General features: G+C 33.9%; 1 protein-coding gene across 5 annotated transcripts in view; it reads left to right on the top strand.

Annotated features, from left to right (window-relative positions):
• CNOT6L (CCR4-NOT transcription complex subunit 6 like) overlaps positions 1-20,418 on the top strand; it is a 127,738-nt gene that overhangs the window by 78,754 nt on the left and 28,566 nt on the right. For all 5 annotated transcript variants that reach the window (XM_073237424.1, XM_073237422.1, XM_017665766.3 and 2 more), the window contains 3 exons: positions 5,257-5,325; positions 8,526-8,683; positions 10,546-10,700. In XM_073237424.1, coding sequence (XP_073093525.1) covers positions 5,257-5,325; positions 8,526-8,683; positions 10,546-10,700 — 382 coding nt within the window. The remainder of the gene's footprint in view (positions 1-5,256; positions 5,326-8,525; positions 8,684-10,545; positions 10,701-20,418) is intronic.

Consider the following 20,418-nt stretch of genomic DNA (forward strand, 5'->3'; position numbering starts at 1 on the left):
TTTTTCTTTTTAACTGTACCATTGACTTCCATACAGGGATATTAGCCATTTACCATTGTAAATGCTATTATAAACAATGGTGTAAGGAATATCTATTTCAAACCTGCTTTAGACTAATCCCAGGAAATAGAATTACTGAGTTACAAGGGCATGGATGTTGTAAAAGATCATCCAACTTGTCCTTCCAGATAGCTGTACCAGCTTATGTTCCTACCAGTCTTACATGCAAGTAATTACTATCACCAAACACGGATATCATATATTTTTGTCATCCTGGATAAAAGCATGCTATCTCCTCATCTTTTTTTTTTAATCCTGTTAACTAGTGAGGTAGTGTCTTTTCCTATGCTTTTGGCTCTTTGGATATCATTGTTGACTACTATGCATTTTATTTACACTGATATATTGTGAAGTATTAGTTAAAATATGATAGTTAAGATTTGTGAGGCAATTAAACATCAACCTCAGTAAATTCAAAAAGATTGAAATTGTACCAGCCAACTTCTTAGATCAAAAAGGTATAAAACTAGAAATAAATTAGACAAGAAAACAAAAAGGCTCAGAAACACATGGAGGCTTAACAACATGCTCCTAAATAATGAATGGATCAATGACAAAATTAAAACAGACCTCAAGCAATTTATGGAGACAAAAGAAAACAACAGCACAATGCCCCAACTTCTGTGGGATGCAGCAAAGGCAGTTCTCAAGAGCAAAGTATATAGCGATCCAGGCCTATTTAAAGAAGGAAGAACAATCGCAAATGAATAGTCTAAATTCACTATTATTGAAACTGGAAAAAGAAGAACAAATGAGGCCCAAAGTCAGCAGAAGGAGGGATATAATAAAGATCAGAAGAAATAAATAAAATTGAAAAGAACAAAACAATAGAAGAAATTAATGAAACCAAGAGCTGGTTCTTTGAGAAAATAAACAAAATACACAAACCCCTAACCAGACTTATTAAGAGAAAAAGAGCATAACACACATCAACAGAATCAGAAATGAGAAAGGAAAAATCATGACGAACACCACAGAAATACAAAGAATTATTAGAGAGTACTATGAAAATCTATATGCTGACGAACTGGATGACCTAGAAGAAATGGACAACTTCATAGAAAAATACAACTTTCCAAGACTGACCCAGGAAGAAGCAGAGAATCTAAACAGACCGATTAACAGCAATGATATTGAATCAGTAATCAAAAAACTACCTAAGAACAAAACCCCCGGGACAAGATGGATTCACCACTGAATTTTACCAGACATTTAAAGAAGACATAATACCCATTCTCCTGAAAGTTTTCCAAAAAAACAGAAGAAGAGGGAATACTTCCAAACTCATTCGGTTAAGCCAACATCACACTGGTACCAAAACCAGGCAAAGACCCCACAAGAAAAGAAAACTATGGACCAATATCCCTCATGAACATAGATGCAAAAATACTCAACAAAATATTAGCAAACCGAATTAAAAAATACATCAAGAGGATCATACACCGTGATCAAGTGGGATTCATTCCAAGGATGCAAGGACGTTACAACATTCGAAAATCCATCAACATCATCCCAACACATCGACAAAAAGAAAGACAAAACCACATGATCATTTCCATAGAAGCTGAAAAAACATTTGACAAAATTCAACATCCATTCATGATAAAAATTCTCAACAAAATGGGTATACAGGGCAAGTACCTCAACATAGTAAAGGCCATATATGAAAAACCCACAGCAAACATCATACTTAACAATGAGAAGCTGAAAGCATTTCCTCTAAGATTGGGAACAAGACAAGGATGCCCACTCTCCTTGCTTTTATTCAACGTAGTACTGGAGGTCTTAGCCACGGCAATCAGAAAACACAAAGAAATAAAAGGTATCCACATAGGTAAGGAAGAAGTTAAACTGTCACTGTTTGCAGATGACATGATATTGTACATAACAAACCCTAAAGACTTCACTCCAAAACTACTAGAACTAATATGTGAATTCAGCAAAGTTGCAGGATACAAAATTAATACACAGAAATCTTGCATTTCTATACACTAGTGATGAACTAGCAGAAAGAGAAATCAGGAAAACAATTCCATTCACAGGTGCATCAAAAAGAATAAAATACCTAGGAATAAACCTAACCAAGGAAGTGAAAGACCTATACCTTGAAAACTACAAGCCACTCCTAAGAGAAATTAAAGAGGACACTAATAAATGGAAATTCATCCCATGCTCTTGGGTAGGGGGAATTAATATTGTCAAAATGGCCATCCTGCCTAAAGCAATCTACAGATTCAATGCAATCCCTATCAAAATACTGACAATATTCTTTGTTGAATGTTCAATGCAATCCCTATCAAAATACTGAGAACATTCTTCATTCAACGAACTGGAACAAATAGTTCTAAAATACATATAGGACCAAAAAAGATCACAAATAGCCAAAGCAATCCTGAGAAGGAAAAATAAAGCGGGGGGGGGGGGGCGGATATCTCTTCCCAACTTTAAGCTCTACTACAAAGCCACAATAATCAAGACAATTTGGTACTGTCACAAGAATAGAACCATAGACCAGTGGAAGAGAAGAGAGAGTCCAGATATTAACGCAAGTGTGTATGGTCAGTTAATATATGGTAAAGGAGCCATGGATATACGTGCGAAAATAACAGCTTCTTCAACAAGGGTGTTGGCAAAACTGAACAGCTACATGTGAGAGAATGAAACTGGATCACTGTCTAACTCTATACACAAAAGTAAACTCGAAATGGATTAAAGACCTGAATGTAAGTCATGGAAGCATAAAACTCTTAGAAGAAAACATAGGCAAAACACTCTTGAATATAAACATGAGCAACTTCTTCATGAAATATCTCCACGGGCAAGGGAAAAAAAGCAAAAATGAACAAGCGGGAGTATATCAAACTAAAAAGCTTCTGTACAGCAAAGGACACCATCAGTAGAACAAAAAGGTATCCTACAGTGTGGGAGAATGTATTCATAAATGACATATCTGATAAGGGGTTAACATCCAAAATATACAAAGAGCTCATGCACCTCAACAAACAAAAAGCAAATAACCCAATTAAAAAATTGACAGAGGATCTGAACAGACACTTCTCCAAAGAAGAAATTCAGATGGCCAACAGGCACATGAAAAGATGCTCCACGTTGCTAATACTCATCAGAGAAATGCAAATTAAAACCACAGTGAGATATCACCTCACACCAGTTAGGATGGCCACCATCCAAAAGACAAACAACAAATGTTGGTGAGGATGTGGGGAAAGTGGAACCCTCCTACACTGCTGGTGGGAATGTAAATTAGTTCAACCATTGTGGAAAGCAGTATGGAGGTTCCTCAAAAAACTCAAAATAGAAATACCATTTTGACCCAGGAATTCCACTCCTAGGAATTTACCCTAAGAATGCAGCAGCCCAGTTTGAAAAAGACAGATGCACCCCTATGTTCGCTGTACCACTATTTATAATAGCCAAGAAATGGAAGCAACCTAAGTGTCCATCAGTAGATGAATGGATAAAGAAGAGGTGGTACATATACACAGTGGAATATTATTCAGCCATAAGAAGGAAACAAATCCTACCATTTGCAACAACATGGATGGAGCTAGAGGGTATTATGCTCAGTGAAATAAGCCAGATGGAGAAATAAGTATCAGATGATTTCGCTCATGTGTGGAGTATAAGAACAAAGCAAAAACTGCAGGAACAAAACAGCAGCAGAATCACAGAACCCAATAATGGCCTAACAGTTACCAATGGGAAAGGGACTAGGGAGGATGGGTGGGAAGGGAGGGCTAAGGGAGAAAAAGGGGCAGTACAATTAGCTCACACAATGTAGGTGGGGGTGCATGGGGAAGGCAGTATAACAGAGATAAGACAAGGGTGATTCTATAGCATTTTACTATGCTGATGGACGGTAACTGTAATGGGGTATGTGGTGGGGACTTGATAATGGGGGGAATCTAGTAACCACAATGTCCTTCATTTAAGTGTATATCAATGACACCAAAAGAAATTTTTTTTAATGATAAAAATGAAAAAAAACATCAACCTCACCTTGGTTGTTTCATTCTGAGAATTTTCTTGATTTCTGAATTTTTAACCATTTTATCATGTCCATGCAAAGGACATGTAATAAGAATCTCAACAACTAGAAAGTTCCTTGTTCATGCTTCGTAGTGTTTATACATGGGCTTTTCATTTTTGAGTTAGTTGTCATTATTCTGGCATGGCATTCCTAGAAGCCATGATCATTTTATAGGATTCAACATACTTGAACCAGCTGGATGGGTGGTTTGTCATGTTTTGGTAACCCTCATTCCTTTTCTGGCTAGATATGGAATATGTAAAAACATGCTCATTCCACTTTGTAGAAAGTATGGACAACAAAAAGTCATCCTTTAGGTAGACTTTTGGGACACCAAAAGGGTTGGTAAAGTGACAGTTTTTACAGTCATGGATACTTTGGTTGTAATTTCTGTCGCTGGATTAAGATGGAGTATTTTTTGCTTTAAAGAAATCCATTTCTCAGTCACTAATGCTCAAGGAAAATCTACAATCTTGAAACAAATTGTCCTATAATTACAATGTTTTTAAAAGGAAAAAGAAAAAAGGGGTAGATAATCTTAGTGAATTTTTGTTAATCTGATAGTTGAGTAGCATTTAGTTCTGTGGTATAGATAATCATATGCAATTAATGTTTAACCAGTGTCTTCTTTTTTCTGTACTATTCTCTTGCTTTGCATGGACATAATAAAAGAAAGATTTAAATTGGGGAAATGAAAGCCCCCATAGAAGATTCATTAATTTTTATTATACCTTCATATGTTTTTATTTCCTATTTTAAAGATACTTGAGTATTTCAATTCATCATATTTGCATAGCTTTGATTTCCCAGTGGGGAATAAGGATGAGTCAACACAATTTACATGTGTAATTAAGATATAAGGTCCTTCTTAAGCTTTTAAATAGGTACTTTTCATAAATACTGTGTAAGTAAAAATAACATTAATGAGTTTCCAAATGTCCTTTTCATATATTAGTTACATGTTTTCTGCATTGCTCTTTTTAAAAGTTCCTTCAGCTTCTAAATCTTCAGTGTATTTCAGCGTCAGATTTTTAAGTCATTTTGTGGGTCATTATAGCTGAAGAGAAAACAGTTGATTTGACATTGGAAATTATACTATCTTAGAAACACATGAAATTAACTTAGGTTTAAAATATTTGTTTTTCTAGTTCATCCAGAGCAGCTTCCTCCGAGGCCATGGATTACATTGAAAGAACGAGACCAAATTCTGCCATCAGGTAAATTGTTTTTCTTATTCTTGCTTGTCTTTTTTCAGAAATAGTGAAATGCCATTTGGGCTTTGTGATTTAATAAACAAGACTTAGTTTTATCTCCCCGTGGTAGATGAGAAAAATACAGAGAGATAGACTTTAAAAAATAAATCCACACTAAGGCTATGTACAAGGATTTTCTATCTTTCACAATGATGCAACTCTGGTTTTAATATATTCCTTGTAATACAGTCATCCAAATAGCATCTTCACACAGGGTATTGGGTGATTTAAGGAAAATGAATAATAAAGAGTTTTATTTTGAAAAATTTAAACTGCTCAAGTACTTCATCTTTCTTGAGCAGTTAGAATGATAACACTTGTGAAAGATTAATTTAGACTGACTCTATATTTGCTATATTGGAAATAAAATATGATACCAGGCCGGTGGTATAAAAATAGTACAGGGTGAGTATTTGAGTAATTTAAGGATATGGTTTAGCATTTCTAGAACTGCAGTAATGTAGAAATTATAAACTTTTATCTCTTGGTGGAGAGCAATAATGATTTGACATAATTTACAATGCTTCTTACTGCTTATTACACATTTTATGATAGGGAAATCTAACATTATTCTGGATTAGTACTGTTTCTCCACGTGCCTTCTTTTTAATCACAAGAGTAGTAGTTTCATGATATCTAATTGCATTTTTAAATTAATAAATGAAAATATTTCTGTTTTAATATGAAGATCAAACCAATCACTGAATACTAATAATTTTTAAAGGGACATAGTAATTTAATAACCATTAAAGAGTACATCACAGAATTTATTGTATACTCTTTAAGTCCTTCTGTTTGTGAGTTTTTTTTTTTTAAGTTAAAAACTAGGAGGATTCAGACAAAATGATTTGCTTTGTTACTGGGAAATATGGGAAAATAACATCTTCATGGTTCTGTTTGCATTTTAATAACACTGAGAAATATTGGCGTGTGCAATACATTTCTGTGTCTTCCAGTAGTAATAATTGTAAAACTGTCACACTTTAGAACTATAGTATCAGCGTTATTCTAAAAGGCACTGTGTCAAGTGTTAGCATAAATAATAGTCCTCATATCTGGGTATACATTGATCGTCTGAGTAAAAGGAGTGCCCAAGGTTTTCTACAGAGCCTTAAGTTTGGATTTATTTTACATTTAGCTTTCCCTAATGGTAACTAATTATGCCCTTCTGGATATTAAAAACACCATTTTCTAGTTCTTCAGAGTAATTCCTTTTTGATCACAAGTGAACATAATCTTGAAGAAAAGCTTTCCTACTATTGCATACCTACATTTCCGTTAAGAAAAGGAACAGCAGAAACAAATTTTTGTGAGTTGCTTAATTCTCAAAGTAATTCATTCTTGGGTTTTGCTTATTGAAAAACTTGTAAGAATTTTCCTTGGGATGTGTGGTACTTCCCTGAGTAGAATTGGAGTGCTAAAAATATATTGTTTGAAATACGCTTTACTTTTAGTATATAGGGAGATGTGTATAATAACTAATGATGGTTACAGGGGATTTATAGCCACAAACTATAAAGATAATTGAACTATGTAAGAATCAATCCCAGATGGTAAAAAAGGTACCAGTGTACAAAATGGCTACCAGTCAGGTCTGCAGAGGCCCCTTGAACCAGCTTTCTCTTAATACCTTTCCTGTCATTGGAATCTGAACCAACTTCTATCACGTGTTACTTTATTACTTAGATTCCACACCTTTTATTTAAAAATGTGATTCTCAATCATGTCTGTCCATAACAATTACCTGGAATACTTTTTAAAAATACAAATACCCAGTCGCTAGTATACTTGAACAACATTAGTTTAAACTGCATGTATCCACTTAACATGTGGATTTTTTCAATAAATATACAGTACCTTTAAATAAATAGGAACTTCTTCACATCTTTCATTTTGGATATCTAGTGTTAATAATATGTATGACATCTACCATGTTTTGCATTGTATAAGATGATATTGATGTGGGTACTGACCACTTGATTCATTTTGTAAACATGATGTAAATTTACAGTATGGATAAATACAGTACCCTACTATAAATGTATTTTCTCTTCCTAATGATTTTCTTAATGTTTTCTTTTTGCTAGCTTAAGAATTTTTGCACATAACTTATTGTAAGAATAAGAATCTATTGTAAGAATACAAAATATAAAACATAGACCATTAAAATATGTGTTAATGTGTTTGTTATTGGTAAGGCTTCCAGTCAACAGTAGGCTGTTAGTAAAGTTTTTGGGGAGTCAGAAGTTGTACATGGATTTTTGACTGCATGGGGGGTCAGTGCCTGTATCCCATGTGGTGTTCAAAGGCCAGCTATAGTCTTGAGCAAGATCATGAATATTAGCAATTTTTTTAAAGCTCTACAGAGTGATTCTGATGGGCACCCAAGATGGAGAATTAATTGATAAAAATCAGGACTCTGAAACTAATGTGTGTGTGCATGTGAATCACCTGGGATTTTGTTAAATTGCAGGCTTTGATTCAGTAGGTCTTTGTGGGAAAGGGATTCTGCAATTGTAAGTTCCTGGGTGATAACCGATGCTGTTGGTCCTTACAGCACACTTTTAAGTAACAAGGATACAAACTGTGCTCCTATCTGCTCACAGTCCTTTTACAGTTCAAGGGCATTTTGAAATGTGAGTGTAATTTCAGAAGTGATCCTTTGATTTGGCAAAAAGGATTCTCTTATAACTAACCTTTGTTAGTCCCTTCTGGGTTACAGCATTGAGAAGTCAGAGGCCCAAAAAACTATTAAGTATATTTTTTGTTAAAAAAAAAAAAGATTAATGAAATTACAGCTTTTTAATGAGAATAAAACTAAAAATTTTTGTTCCATTTATACACAGAAGCTCTGCTCAATACGTTATGTGCAAAAATCAGCATTCTGATTTAAAAATTGAATTTATTTATTAAATCTCTTAAAAATCTCAAATATAAACCATTAGTCTAATTCTAGTAAAAGAACTTTGGTGTGATGGACTCCAGTGAATTTTTAGTAGATACAGTTTAGTGGAATCTTGCCCAAGCATTTCACAGTTATGATATTTGGGGTATGTTTGTATGCCATTTGTGCTTGTACAGGTAGGTATACCCATGAAATTGCTTTAGAAAAAGTTGCCTAATATTCTCCCTTTTGTTTGTTGTCTTTTCCTCCCACTTTTTAGCTTCATTCACGGTTATGTGTTACAATGTGTTATGTGATAAATACGCCACCCGGCAGCTATATGGCTATTGCCCATCCTGGGCATTAAACTGGGAATACAGGAAAAAGGGAATTATGGAAGAAATTGTTAACTGTGACGCAGATATCATTAGTCTTCAGGTAACACTATAGAAATTAAATTGTCTTAAAGATTAATTTAAAAATAGTACATCTTTCTTCTGTGAAAGATCCTGTCTTCAAATCAAAACTCGAAAGGAATTATTTGCTCTTAAAAAAAGGATAATTTTAATAAGCACATAAGATATTTCCACAATGAAACTATTTTGCTAAGTACAGCCATCCACTTATATTCATTTACCATTTTCTTAAGGGAAAATAATCACATTCATGTTAATAATTCATTTCATGAACAAATTGGTTTTGCTGAAAGAGAAAACTACAGAAGATTACGTCTCTCAAGTTTATAAACTTAATTTACAGTGGAACCTGTAAAAAAAAATTTGCCCTCCCACTATTGTTCCTTAATGAAAAACATTTGAATGTTTAAAAAGTAACACTTTTTTTCCTTATTTTAAAAAACTGCCTCTGATATTCAGACTCTTCGGTTTTACCACACTTTGTTATAGTGAGTTTAACTGAAGAAGTACCTTTCTATTGAAATGTGTTCTATTGCATCTTTTTTTCTTAACAACTTTCAAAGCACATTAAATGTTTATAAAGGTGTTTTAAAATTTTAAGTGTTATAATTTCATGCTTTTCCAACATAGCCTGAAAAGAAAGTTACGACTTTTTAAATCATTTTTTGTACTAGTATACTTTGATAATTTATTTTTATGTTGTCCATAATGGTTCATATGACTTAATGGGAAATACGTAAGAAGTAAAAACCCTCAAAAAGAAAAATTTCTTTTGAACACTGAGAACTGACACAGAACTGGGGGGAGGGGAGGCAAACAAAATGAGACTTGGCTGTAGTTACTTAACTGTTCTTTTTTGATTATTTGTAGTAATAACACCCTCATACTCTTCTAAATAAGGTTTGAAGAATTAAAACATAATTAAAAAATATTTTCCAAGTAGAAAAGTAATACTACAAAGTGTTCATTCTAGAGAAGCTGGAAATTTTGAAAAATTATAAAGAATTACCTAATCTTATATTCTAAAGGTAGTTTGGCTGTCTACACATTTTAAAAATTTACTTACCTATTTATTTACAGATACATTTTCAAAATAAATTTGAAATCACACTGTTGATATATTTTGTTGTTTATTGTACTTAATGCACTTTCTGTATTATTAAAATCCTTCAAAGCCAGTTAACTATATGAATATATATTAATTAATGTAACATTTTCCCTAATATTGGACATTTAGGCCATTTATGCATTTTTACTCTTAGAAAATCATTTTGTTATGAGCATTGTCTTATATAAATCATTATCTTCACACTAGATCATTTCATTTACACAGATTTAAAATTTTATGGGTCAAAGAGTAAAATAGTCTAATAATTACTAAGTCAACAGAGACCATTGGATGATTGGTATTCAGGTACCTAAAAATTCCTTGGAGTAGAATTTTTCATTGATAGATCTTAAGCTTCTCTTTGGTGTCATTTCTTTCCACCACAGTTGAGAAAGATAGTTTAAAATTTTCCTCTTTATATATAAAATTTACTATGTCCCTACTACTTAATCTATATAATATGACCAATTTTGCTTAATTACCCATTGTGAGGAAGTGAAGGATTGTGGGATGAGCTCTGAATTGGGAGCTAAGAGATTTGGGACCAACTAGCTAACTAGTGTGAACATGAGAAAATTCTGTGACATTTCTGGTTCTTTCAGATTTAAAAAGCTGCCAGTAACAATGGCAGTTGCAAGCAGTAAGGTAAAATAGATAATATTTGTTACGTGAAATATTTTAACTTAGTCACATCTTACTCAATGCTGAATTGAACATTTTTATATCTTAATCAGAGTTTTCCTCTGTCATGTCTGATAACTTTTTTTTCATCTCAGGAAGTAGAAACAGAGCAATACTTCACTCTCTTTCTGCCAGCATTGAAGGAGCGTGGATATGATGGATTTTTTTCTCCAAAGTCACGTGCCAAAATCATGTCTGAGCAGGAGAGAAAGCATGTGGACGGTTGTGCAATATTCTTCAAAACAGAAAAGTGAGTTAAGGAAACAGCATAATAGTTTAAACTAATTTTTTTAATTGTCACATATTTGAGATTATCTTTCGTTTAACCCTGTAATAATAAACAAAAAGCTAGAAAGCAAGTGCTATAAAAATTAAAACTATTGGTAATGTTTTACTTCTTGTGTTATGTATTAGAAATAAGAGTGCTTACTTTATTATTCCTTATGCTTCTATTGCCAAAAGACACTAAAAATATTTAAGAGATATATATATTTGAATATGGCATTATAATCACATTTCCAAATATGTTTTTGTGAAGTAAAACATTAGTTCAGGTGCATGAAAAGAAAGTAGTACTTTTTAAGGGTAGAAGTAAATGATGACAATATAAGTTGGTCACAGGGACAGTACAGCATGGAGATTCTGTAACATCTTTATATGTTGATAGATAGTAAACTGCACTAGAAGGGGTGAGCATTTAATAATATGAGTAACTGTTGAACCACTGTTACACATGTGAAGCCAATGTAAGATTGTATATCAATGATACTTAAGTAAAAAAAAAGATGTATACCATCAAAAAATAAAAAAGTGATCATAGCCTCTTCCTGTGATTTTTTTTTGATAGTTGGCCTTTTCCAGAATCATTCATCAACCTTTTTGTCTTTTTCAATTACATTTCACGCATTTATTTAATCATTTATTCACTAAAAGTTTACTGAGCATTTACTTTGTGACAAGTGCTGTGCTAGTTACAGTAGACACAGGGTTTCTAATCCCACCCAGAGCTCAAGTCTAGTAGGAAAAGGTAGTTGTTTCAGAAAATCACAGTATAATATCATATATATAAGATAGATAAAGGAAGGTAGAAGAGAGACCCAGAGCTTATGGAGGTGGGGATTTAAGGGAATGATGGAGAAAGGATAATGGAAAGGACATTATCAAAACATACAGAAAACATGACCTGTGTTTTTTCAGGGCTGTTAATGTAGTTGATTAAAGTACAAAGATGAGAACATTTTGAATCTGCTTATTAAAATGCATGAATGATTTTGTAGAAGTCTCTGTATTTTAATATTTTTGAGTTTAAAAATGGAAAACAGTACCTGTTCAGCCTGCTTAACCCAGAGGAAGTTATGAAAGTTCAATGAGGTAATGGATGGGTAGGTACTTTGTAAACCATTCAGTGACCTGGAACTATTTTTATTATCATCTTACTTCTCTGTTTCTGTAGTCCTTGATAATTTTAGTATTTCTCCACTACTGGGTTTATTATGTTGTGTGCTTTGGATTTTGGAATTGCATTGCCTGCTTGAGGGTGCAGAGCAGCAGCCTTCCACATGCTCAGAATGCTCTCTCTTTGAGTGTTGGCTGAGTGACTACATGGTTAGAAACAGATTCTTTTGGTTATATTGAGGAAAAGAGGAAAGCATATTTTTGCCTTATAAAAGCTGCCAATTATAGAGTGGAAAATTTGAAGGAATCTGCAATAGAGGACTGAAATGTGTGAAGTCTGATAGAGGTTGAATCCCATGGTTAATGATTTGGATTTGATACATTGGTAGGGAATCATCTACTTACTGGATAAGCATATATATACTTGTGACTATTTTCCAGTATTTCCCTGTTTAATTCCTAGTATAACAAAGCCAGTTAAATGCTTTTATTGATACAGGCATATTACCATCATGACATGTTATTTTAAGTAAACGGATTAAGCGAATTTGAAAGATCCTTGACCCACTTCTTTTCATTTATTTGTATGTATTTTCCTGTCTTTTTTGTGAATTTTTAGTAGAGATAGTTTCAATGTGGTTAATAATTACTGCACAGCTCTGTGGTATTTGATATCAGAAAATACTAAATTCTCCTAGTGGGTTGGTGATTTTTAAAAAAATGAATTTTAGAATAACAATAGCTATTAATTTCGTAGTGTTTACATGTCAAACCTTTTACCTGTACAGATTATCTTATTTAATTTTTAAAGCAATCCTGAGAGGTGGAAATAGAGCAATTCCCTCCTAATAGATGAGGAAGGCACAGAGTAGTCTGGCCTCTTAGTCAATGCTTTAATCACTGCAATAAACTCAATTTTTAGTCTTGTTTGAGCTTCCAATATTATTTGTACCCTTTTATAAGGTTATCTCATTTGGGGAAATTGCCTTGAACTTGATATTTGTTATCTCTAAGTTCATATATAAATTTCCTTAGGTACCATGTGTGAAGTATCATAATTTAAAAAACCATATTGATAACATTGAGACATCTAACATCTAGCTCTTTTCCTATTTACTATTGTTTATTTCTGAAGGAAGATAATATAGAAAATTTTTATCATTCCCATCATAGTTTTGAGAGGAAAATCTAAATTCACTGGAGATAGGTAAGATTTTGAACTACCAATTAGTTGTCCAGGAAAATTTAAGTAACTGAGTATTCGAAAACTAATGCTTGAATTATTAACAGTGCTGTGAATTTGTTAAAGGCATGAACACATAGGAAATAAGTAGGTGTGTCATTTGGTTTTGTTCTCTTCCTCAACTCTTGTTGCCTAACGTGGACTCAGCAATAAGATGAAGACTTTGAATGTGTTGATTACATTCTGCCTCTTATGAACTATACCAAATACTTGTATTAGCTAACTCTCCAAAGCCAAACCATTTGGAATTTAACACAAGGTACACTACCCTGTCTTAATTCTATTTTTTCCTCATATTGGAGAGAGAATACAGTGCAAAGAAAAGACAATTTTGAAGCCAGGTGGTTCTCCATTTATGTAGCTGTGCAATCTTGATTGAGTCTCATGCTTTCTGGGCTTATTTCCTTATATATATAATTTGTATATTGTGAGATAACTTCTTTTATAGTTAACAAAACTAACAAAGTCAAAGATAGCTGTAGAAAAGTACCTAAACTCTGTACTCATTCTCAAAGTCTCATTTTTTGAAAACCAGAGTATCTGGTAATTCCTAATTTTCATTAATGGCAGTTTTTTCCCTTCTTGGAAAACAGTGGTACAGCATAGGTAACAGCAAATGGAAACTATAATAATTACTCTTTTTATCAAAATACTATATAAAAATCTCTTACTGTGATCAAAGAATAGGATACTGTTTAGTAAAGGCTAGGATACAGATTAACAATATTCAAAGAACTGGAATAGGATAAGATATTCCTTTTATCATATTTATTCTAGTTTAATCTTTGGGGATTCATAAGGCACTTTGAGATTTGGCAGCACCATTTGGTCATTATGAACATCACTTTTTGGGTAGTTAGATGCAGAGATACCAGAAAATAGAATTTGCAGTTGATAAAGTGCCAGAAATCAGCTTATGAACATCACTTTTTGGGTAGTTAGATGCAGAGATACCAGAAAATAGAATTTGCAGTTGATAAAGTGCCAGAAATCAGCTTCTGCTTTGTCCTGTATCTCAATAAGTATTATCTTTAGTTCAAAATATTTTTTAAAATGCATATGTATATATATATACATATATGTATTTATTTTGTATAGACAGTATGGAGAAACTGTTTTTTATGTATGGAGAAACAGATAAGTTTTTTAGACTCAGAAATTTAAATTTCTTTTTCCATTGTTGACTTACGTAGAAATGGGGTCTTGAGGCCAGATACACATTTAAAGAGATCCAAAATGGAGAGAAATGGATATGAACCAGAACTAGATACTACACTTACTTGTTATTCCTGAGGTTTGCAGTTCTGATCTTATCATGCTCTGTTTCAAATCCATGAGAAAGGGAAAGAACAACAGTGTGACCATCACACTGTGATGAGGCCATTTCCTTCAGTAGAATTGGAAACTAGGCTATCCTGGTACTGAATCCTCACTGTTTTGCTTCTGCTTTCAATCCTGCTTCTAGTCTCAGAGGTACCAGGAAAGGCCAAGTCCTTGCTTTTTCTTCGTATGTTATTACAGGTAGTTTTGTGCTTGAGAAGAGGGCATGCAGAGGTTTCAGTGTCATTCCAAAGTGACCTATTGTGGTAATCCTATCCTATATTTTGTTACTGGTGTCAGTTACTAATTTCCTCTTTTGTGGGTGGTGCTTGCAATTAGAATTTGTCTACCTGATTTTTTAAAAAGACTGATTTTTGGTTTCTATCTGATGTTAACTTTCCCATTTACTTTATCTGGAACATAAAATTACTGCTTTGTGCCAATTTCCTTTCCATTCCATTATGAATAATAATAGCTGTTTCACCTAACTTCAGAGGTTTCTTATGACGCTAACTTGATAAGAATGTGTAAGTGCTTTCAGAAGTTAAGAGTTGTACAAATACAGTAGGATAGCATATATCCACTTTTCTTCCCTATTTATCCCAGTCCCTAAGCTTACCTTTGTTAGTAAATTATTTCCTGGCATTCCCATGATTATTTAAATGCACCCAAGGACACATTTTATAGCATCTTACACCAAATGTACAATAAAAACTTCTGTTTGGTTTAAGTTTAGGAGTGCTGGGATGTGATCCAGAAAGTGGCATTGTTAACTTTTGTGTGATTATATTCTCATCTTGACTATGTACTGCATTGTTCCTTTTGGTTCATAAACAAACTCAGGGAGAAAAATACTACTTAAGTTATAGACTGTTTTGCTTGCTTAAGTTGACATTCACTCTCTCTACTGTTAATTCAATCACATCAAAGTCCATAAAATTACTTCTAGATTACAAGTTAGTAAGAAATTTACTTATTTTTTGTTCTGTTTGAAGGGCTGTTTTGTACATGTTCTTCTCTATGTGAAGCATTCAATCTAATCTTTCTCAAATCACGTAAGAAGGGTGGGGTCCTTGTTTGTTTTTTGGTCATGTTAGTATGGATTATATATGGTCTCTTATACCCATTTAACCTTCTATGAAGTAGTCTTTTTACAAAGGTGATTATGCAGAAGAATTCTTCACACTAAGATAAAAAATAGAGCATCTGTTTGGTAGCTACAACTTAGGGCTAATAAAATGAAATAGAGAAGCAAATCTAATAAAATTGTACATATTATTAGCAAGTCTTGATAGCTTGGATTAACAGGTAGTAACTATACACCAGTATGTTTTATTCAAAAGAAATATCTAATACAAGGAATGGAGGAAGAGTGCTATGTCAAAATACCACCTGTATGGAAATGTGGGACAGAAAGCAGAAGCAGAGTGGAGTGCAATTGATTGTGTGTGGAAGGGAGAAGTGTTTGGAGAAGTAGTATTAAGGTAGTATGGATAGAATATGGATAGTGATTTCTTACTATATTATAAATGTATTATTATAAGTATAGTATAAAATAAACAGAAATAAGGTAAGTTGTAGATTATATTTATCTGCACAAGTACTGGAAATCTCATTTTTTAAAAGCAGACTACCTGAGAAGTTCTTAAGAGTCAAGAAACCTATCTGTGCTCTTATTTAAATCTCACTGGAAAGAAGGAGCTTTGTTTGGTTCCTTGGTTCTCAACTATATCACTTTGGTTCTTCAACTGTTGGTGAGGCTGAAATGTTAAAACTCAGGAGTGTGACTCTGGCCCCTTTACTACCATTTCTAAGTGCCAAGGAAGGGAGTGTTAATTGTAATGATATCTGTACTCTGTTTAGGAAAACTGGTTTTATTTTTCCAAACATTTTGAAACCAAAGACATCAAAAAGCAGGTACTGTAAGAAGATAGAGAAGTTTTAAAACTCAAAAGTAGGCCAATACATTCACAAATTATACCAAGGAGGAAGAAAGAGGGTAGTTGGAGGCATCTAATAAACTAAATAATTGTTCAGGATTCATTTAAAAGAAGTCAGTAACCAAGGATGTACTTTTTAAAAAATTAATGAACCTGTGATGTTTGCCAAGAAAATTAAGAAAAAGTAAAGATTTGGTCAAAGTGGTAAGGCAACAAGAAGGTTTTTAAAATAACATGCACTATAAAGAAAGGATTTGCTCATTGTGGATTGCATAATCACTGATGATTGGGTATGAAAAAACCAGAGCTATACAATTTCTACTTTTCTTTCATGATTTTTATTGATAATTTCAAAGTGGAAGACTAATTAAAAAGGGTGAAGAGGAAATTGGCAAACGACGAAGATGAGATTGGTAGGCCTAGAGAGTCATTAAACTTCTTTAATTAGATTTCCAAATCAAGGTAATTATGTCTGTGGTACTAGAAGATCTTGCAAAAGCATGATTAGAGAACTGGCATGGGCAGTCTCTAATATTCATGATAATGAATAATGGAATATAAGAGAAGTTCTAGGATATTGGAGATGAATGACCCCATCTCATTTTTCAAAAAGAAAGACTTTTCAATCCTCCATTTTCCTCATCTTTGTAATGAGAATAATTTGGGTTCTCCAGAAACAAGACTCTTAAGTTAGTTTGGTGTTCAGAAGTTTATTAGGATCACCACCTGTGGAAAGGAAGTGGAAAGAAGCTGAACTGGGCATAGGGAGCAGAGCTGTATATTGCAGGCCTGGCAGCCTCAGCTGAGCACACCTGTAATTTGGAGCTGAAATGGCCTGTTAAGAGTTAACCCCAGGACCAAAATTTCCAGACCTTTGTCTTTTCCTTTTGGTCTGCAATTGGATATGTGCCACTCCCATAAGTATTTGACCTAGAATGAGGCAACTCTGTGACTGGAGTAACGTCTGAAGGATTGATAGGTAATCTGGGCAGTGTATCTTCATTGTCCACCCCTTTGCACAGTTTTTACAAATGTTAGGGCTGATATATATGAAATACCTCACAGTTTTGGTACAAAATAGATTCAGTAACAAGCAGCTATTATTCTCTCCTATTGAGAATTTTGATTATTTTAGAGAAGGTAGATATATACACATAAGATACAGAGAAATCAAAAAGCTGGAAGGGTGGTGTAATATTTTTGAAAAATAGAATGAAGATTCAAAATACCTTTAATATCTAAATGGGTAAACTAATGAGCAGAAGCTCATGAAATGAAAATAGAAAAAATGTCTACTGCTCTTAGATTATTATTATTAATATTTTATTAAGGTATCATTGATACACAATCTTATGCTCAGGTTTTCCATGAGTAACATTGTGTTTACTACATTCCCTCTATTATCAAGTCCCTACCACATACACCATTACAGTCACTGTCCATTAGCATAGTAAGATGCTATAGAGTCAATACTTGGCTTCTCTCTGTTGTACTGCCTTCCCTGTGCCCCCTCCCCCCTATATTATGTATGCTAATCATAATACCCCTTAATCCCCCTATACCTCCCTTCCCACCCACCTTCCCAGTCCCTTTCCCTTTGTAACTGTTAGGCCATTCTTGGGTTCTGTGAGTCTGCTGCTGTTTGGTTCTTGCAGTTTTGCTTTGTTGTTATACTCCACAGATGAGTGAAATCATTTGGTACTCGTATTCCACCGCCTGGCTTATTTCACTGAGCATAATACCCTCTAGCTCCATTTCTGTTTTTGCAAATGGTAGGATTTGTTTTCTTCTTACGGCCGAATAATATTCCATTGTGTATATATACCACATCATCTTTATTCATTCATCTGCTGATGGACACTTAGGTTGCTTCCATGTCTTGGCTGTTGTAAATAGTACTGCGATAAACATAGGGGGGCATATGTCTTTTTCAAACTGTGGTCCTGTTTTCTTAGGGTAAATTCCTAGGTGTGGAAATCCTGGGTCAAATGGTATTTCTATTTTGAGTTTTTCCATAATGCTTTCCACAAAGGTTGAACTAATTTGCATTCCCACCAGCAGTGTAATAGGGTTCCAGTTTCTACACATCCTCACCAGTATTTGTTTTTTGGATGTTGGCCATCCTAACTAGTACGAGGTGGTATCTCATTGTGGTTTTAATTTGCATTTCTCTAATGATTAGCGATGTGGAGCATCTTTTCATGTGCCTGTTGGCCATCTGAATTTCTTCTTTGGAGAAGTGTGTTCAGCTCCTCTACCCACTTATTAATTAGGTTATTTGCTTGGTGGTTGCTGAGGCATGTGAGCTCTTTATATATTTTGGATATCAACCCCTTACCAGATATATCATTTATGAATATATTCTCCCATACTGTATGATGCTGTTTTGTTCTACTGATGGTGTCCTTTGCTTTACAGGAGGTTTTTACTTTGATACAGTCCCACTTGTTAATTTTTGCTTTTGTTTCCCTTGCCTGAGGAGTTACGTTCATGAAAAAGTTGCTCGTGTTTATATTCAAGAGAGTTTTGCCTGTGTTTTCTTCTAATAGTTTTATGGTTTCATTACTTATATTCAAGTCTTTGATACATTTCTAGTTTACCTTTTTTGTATGGAGTTGGACAGTAATTCAGTTTCATTCTCTTACATGTAGCTGTCCAGTTTTGCCAACACCAGCTGTTGAAGAGGCTGTCATTTCCCCATTGTATATCCATGGCTCCTTTATCATATATTAATTGGTGATGTATGTGTGGGCTTATATCTGGGCTCTCTATTTCTGTTCCATTGATCGATGGGTCTCCTCTTATGCCAGTACCAAATTGTCTTTATTACTGTGGCTTTGTAGTAGAGCTTGAAGTCAGGGAGATAATCCCCCCTGCTTTATTCTTCCTTCTCAGGATTGCTTTGGCTATTTGGGGTCTTTTGTGGTTCAATGTGAATTTTAGAACTATTTGTTCCAGTTCATTGAAGAATGCTGTTAGTGTTTTGATAGGGATTGCATTGAATCTGTAGATTGCTTTAGGCAGGATGGCCATTTTGACAATATTAATTCTTCCTACCAGAGCATGGGATGAATTTCCATTTGTTAGTGTCCTCTTGAATTTCTCTTAAGAGTGTCTTGTAGTTTTCAAGGTATAGGTCTTTCATTCCTTGGTTAGGTTTATTCCTAGGTATTTTATTCTTTTTGATGCAATTGTGAATGGAATTGTTTTCCTGATTTCTCTTTCTTCTAGTTCATCATTAGTGTATAGGAATGCTACAGATTTCTGTGTATTAATTTTGTATCCTGCAACTTTGCTGAATTCAAATATTATATCTAGTAGTTTTTGGAATGGATTCTTTAGGGGTTGTTATATGTACAATATCATGTCATCTGCAAACAGTGACAGTTTAACTTCTTCCTTACCCATCTGGATGACTTTTATTTCTTTGTGTTGTCTGATTGCCATAGCTAGGACCTCCAGTACTATGTTGAATAATAGCGGGAAGAGTGGGCATCCTTGTCTTGTTCCTGATCTTAGATGACAAGCTTTCAGCTTCTCACTGTTAAGTATGATGTTCGCTGTGGGTTTGTCATATATGGCCTTTATTATGTTGAGGTTCTTGCCCTCTATACCCATTTTGTTGACGATTTTTATCACGAATGGATGTTGAATTTTGTCAAATGCCTTTTTAGCATCTATGGAGATGATCATGTGATTTTTTTCCTTTTTATTGATATAGTGGATGATGTTGATGGATTTTCAAATGTTGTACCATCCTTGGATCCCTGGGATGAATCCCACTTGATTATGATGTATGATCTTCCTTATGTAGTTTTGAATTTGGTTTACTAATACTTTGTTGAGTATTTTTGCATCTATTTTCATCAGGGATATTGGTCTGTAGTTTTCTTTTTTCGTGGTGTCTTTACCTGATTTTGGTATTAGAGTGATGCTGGCTTCATAGGATGAGTTTGGAAGTATTCCCTCCTCTTCTATTTTTTTGGAAAACTTTAAGGGGAATGGGTATTATCTCTTCTCTAAATGTCTGATGAAATTCTCTGGTGAAACCATCTGGTCTGGAAGTTTTG

This window comes from Manis javanica, chromosome 5 (genome assembly GCF_040802235.1).
Source record: "Manis javanica isolate MJ-LG chromosome 5, MJ_LKY, whole genome shotgun sequence".
Classification (NCBI taxonomy): domain Eukaryota; kingdom Metazoa; phylum Chordata; class Mammalia; order Pholidota; family Manidae; genus Manis; species Manis javanica.